We start from the raw sequence: 3895 nt of genomic DNA, 5'->3' as shown, positions 1-3895 counted from the left end.
TGGACTGGATGACTGGGGTGGCTGACTGGACTAGTTGACTGGGGTGGCTAACTGGACTGGATGACAGGACTTGTTGACTGGGGTGGGGGACTGGACAGGATGACTGGCCTGGATGACTGGGGTGGCTGACTGGACTAGTTGACTGGTGTGGTTAACTGGACTGGTTGACTGGACTAGTTGACTGGGGTGGCTAACTGGACTGGTTGACTGGACTGGTTGACTGGGGTGGCTAGCTGGACTGGATGACTGGGGTGGCTGACTGGACTAGTTGACTGGTCTGGCTGGCTGGACTGGTTGGCTGGGGTGGCTAGCTGGACTCGTTGAATGGACTAGTTGACTGGGGTGGCTGACTGGGCTGGAATACTGGTCTGGTTGACTGGGGTGGCTAGCTGGACTGGATGACTGGACTAGTTGACTGGGGTGGCTAGCTTGACTGGTTGACTGGACTGGTTGACTGGGGTGGCTAGCTTGACTGGTTGACTGGACTGGTTGACTGGGGTGGCTAGCTGGACTGGTTGACTGGGGTGGCTAGCTTGACTGGTTGACTGGACTGGTTGACTAGGGTGGCTAGCTGGACTAGTTGACTGGTCTGGCTGGCTGGACTAGTTGACTGGTCTGGCTGGCTGGACTGGTTGACTGGGGTGGCTAGCTGGACTCGTTGAATGGACTAGTTGACTGGGGTGGCTGACTGGGCTGGAATACTGGTCTGGTTGACTGGGGTGGCTAGCTGGACTGGATGACTGGGGTGGCTGACTGGACTAGTTGACGGGGGTGGCTAACTGGACTGGATGACTGATCTGGATGACGGGGGGGACTGACTGGACTAGTTGACTGGGGTGGCTGGCTGGGGTGGCTGGCTGGGGTGGCTGACTGGACTAGTTTATTGGACTGGTTGGCTGAGGTGGCTAGCTGGACTGGTTGACTAGACTGGTTGACTGGGTGTGGCTAGCAGGACTAGTTGACTGGTCTGGCTGACTGGATTAGATGACTGGTCTGGTTGACTGGGGTGGCTAACTGGACTAGTTGACTAGGGTGGCTAACTGGGGTGGCTGACTGGACTAGTGACTGGGGTGGGGGACTGGACAGGATGACTGGCCTGGATGACGGGGGTGGCTGACTAGACTAGTTGACTGGGGTGGCTGACTGGGGTGGCTGACTGGACTGGATGACTGGTCTGGTTGACTGGGGTGGCTAACTAGACTGGAAGACTGGGTGACTGACTGGACTAGTTGACTGGGGTGGTTAACTGGACTGGTTGACTGGACTGGTTGACTGGGGTGGCTAGCTGGACTGGTTGACTGATCTGGATGACGGGGTTGGCTAGCTGGACTGGTCGACTGAACTGGTTGACTGGGGTGGCCAGCTGGACTAGTTGACTGGTCTGGTTGACTGGACTGGTTGACTGGGCTGGTTGACTGGGGTGGCTAGCTGGACTGGTTGACTGGGGTGGCTGACTGGACTGGATGACTGGGGTGACGGACTGGACTAGTTGACTAGGATGGCTAACTGGACTGGTTGACTGGACTAGTTGACTGGGGTGGCTAACTGGACTGGATGACTGGGCTGGTTGACTGGGGTGGCTAACTGGACTGGTTGACGGGGGGGGCTGACTGGACTGGATGACTGGTCTGGTTGACTGGGTTGGCTAACTAGACTGGATGACTGGGGTGGCTGAGTGGACTAGTTGACTTGGGTGGGTAACTGGACTGGTTGACTGGGGTGGCTAGCTGGACTGGATGACTGGTCTGGTTGACTGGGGTGGCTAACTAGACTGGATGACTGGGGTGGCTGACTGGACTAGTTGACTTGGGTGGGTAACTGGACTGGTTGACTGGGGTGGCTAGCTGGACTGGTTGACTGGTCTGGTTGACTGGGGTGGCTTACTGGACTAGTTGACTGGGGTGGCTGACTGGACAGGATGACTGGTCTGGTGGACTTGACTGGATGACTGGGGTGGCTGACTGGACTATTTGCCGGGTTGGGGAACTGGACTAGATGACTGGGATGGGGGACTACATGTACTGGTTGACTGGACTGGTTTACTTGGCTGACTGACAGACTGGACTGGTTGACTTGGCTGACTGACTGACTGGACTGGGTGACTTGGCTGGCTGACTGACTGGACTGCACTGGTAGACTTGGGTTGGCCGACTCAACTAGTGGACCATTACTGCTCAGCTAGTTTGTCCAGTATCTGTTTCCTGTAAAATAGGAAGAATGAAACTGTTCTACACAAGACATCTTGGGTTGTTCTCTTGGTTACACTTATATAAATAAATATCACATCTTTAAAATATCAGGTAATGGTATATGTAAATATTTACTTTTTTGTTTGGCCTTATATTCAGGGTGAAAATATCGTAGTATAGCTTACAGATTGCAGTGAAACTAATGCCAAATATTCTCCCTTAATAAAATCTAGTTTCACCCAAGAGCTGACTTCACCCTTCAAACTGGAAATACTGTGTTTAACAGACGTATACTAATATTCCCAAGAATAATTACATTGCCCTCATTATGGCGAGTAAAAAGGATAAAATTGACACTGTAGCAAATGATTCTCACATAAAATACAAAATAGAAATCTTACAAAGCATGAAATTAAACCTCCTAGCTTTCCCATCATCACTGAACGTAAGGATTTACATGCCCTTACCTCACCACTCATGGAATGTAATAACCCATACCCAATACATCCTCACCTGCCCATTAATTCAAAATGTAATGCTCCATATATCCTTACCTTCCCCATCGCCACAGAATGTGATGAGCCAGGGTCAGTCATTGTCAGGGTTATTGGTGAAACAGTTTCCTGACCACAGATTGAACACCGTGGCCTTGACATGTTTCAAAGCGTACTTCACCATGGCGCCAGTCATCCTCTCACCCTGATACTTCTCTTTCTGTAAAGGTATTTTACAAGGCAAGTTGAAATATATTTAAATCTCTCATTTGAAATTCAGATCAGATTATCTATCGGGAACAGAACTAGCTTTTTTTTTACAGAATAACTGTATACCGGGAAACTTTCCCCAGTCAAACTATCCCCCCAGTCAAACCTTCCCCCAGTCAAACTCCCCCAGTCAAACCTTCCCCAGTCAAACTTTACCCCAGACAAACTTTCCCCCCGTCCCCCAGTCAAAACTTCTCCCAGTCAAACTTTTCCCCAGACAAACTTTTTTACAGAATAACTGTATACCGGGAAACTTTCCCCAGTCAAACTAGCCCCCCAGTCAAACCTTCCCCCAGTCAAACTCCCCCAGTCAAACCTTCCCCAGTCAAACTTTACCCCAGACAAACTTTCCCCCAGTCCCCCAGTCAAACTTTCCCCCAGTTCCCCAGTCAAACCTTCTCCCAGTCAAACTTTTCCCCAGACAAACTTTTTCCCAGTCAAACTTACCCTCAGTCAAACTTTCCCCAAGACAAACTTACCCTCAGTCAAACTTACCCTCAGTCAAACTTTCCCCCAGTCTGTACAATTGACCCTGGAGAATTAACGCTTAAAACTGACCAATGAAACTCCAAACATAAGTTGTCCAATTTATTCTGAAGAAAATGGTATACTTGGTTTTTCAATATCTTTCACAGAACGGCCCCAAGAGGGTTTTGAAAATGGGGTGTATTTCTGGGGTTTCGTGGAATTTTCCAGAAGATCCGATTTCCCCGTAGTCAAGCGCTAATTTGCGTACCCCCTCTAGACTACAAATGAGATAAAATCTTGTTGTGCATGTGTTAAATAGGTTGAAATGTTCTAGCCGCTTATCCGGTCCAACTTGTAGCAGTTAGTTGGATTGAATTTTTACTAGTGCCAGTAATTTTTACCATTTTATGATATCAAATGCGATGTTCTAGTTTATGGCTATTTTACTACGATCAATGTTTGCTGCTGATCAAA

At 49.5% G+C, this 3895-nt stretch overlaps 1 protein-coding gene across 1 annotated transcript; it reads right to left on the bottom strand.

Moving 5' to 3' along the window:
• Positions 1-1225: 1225 nt before the first annotated feature.
• Positions 1226-2785, bottom strand: LOC110456535 (pollen-specific leucine-rich repeat extensin-like protein 2). The gene is made up of 3 exons (XM_021507329.1): positions 2744-2785; positions 1885-2178; positions 1226-1636 (listed from the first exon to the last, which is right to left on the bottom strand). Exons 1-3 carry the CDS (start codon positions 2783-2785, stop codon positions 1226-1228), a joined length of 747 nt encoding a protein of 248 aa, XP_021363004.1.
• Positions 2786-3895: the final 1110 nt, after the last annotated feature.

Source organism: Mizuhopecten yessoensis, unplaced genomic scaffold (genome assembly GCF_002113885.1).
Source record: "Mizuhopecten yessoensis strain PY_sf001 unplaced genomic scaffold, ASM211388v2 scaffold8793, whole genome shotgun sequence".
Taxonomy (NCBI): Eukaryota; Metazoa; Mollusca; class Bivalvia; order Pectinida; family Pectinidae; genus Mizuhopecten; species Mizuhopecten yessoensis.
This window is presented reverse-complemented; position numbering and strand designations above follow the sequence as displayed.

Excerpts from the sequence above, each read along its gene's own strand:
- LOC110456535 (XM_021507329.1), bottom strand. The coding sequence starts at position 2,785 with ATGACTGACCCTGGCTCATCACATTCTGTGGCGATGGGGAAG. Across the intron at positions 2,179-2,743 it reads ATTCTGTGGCGATGGGGAAG|CTGAGCAGTAATGGTCCACT; the intron begins GTAAGGATATAT and ends TGGACAAACTAG. Across the intron at positions 1,637-1,884 it reads CACCCCAGTCAACTAGTCCA|TCAACCAGACCAGTCATCCA; the intron begins GTAAGCCACCCC and ends TAGCCAACCCAG.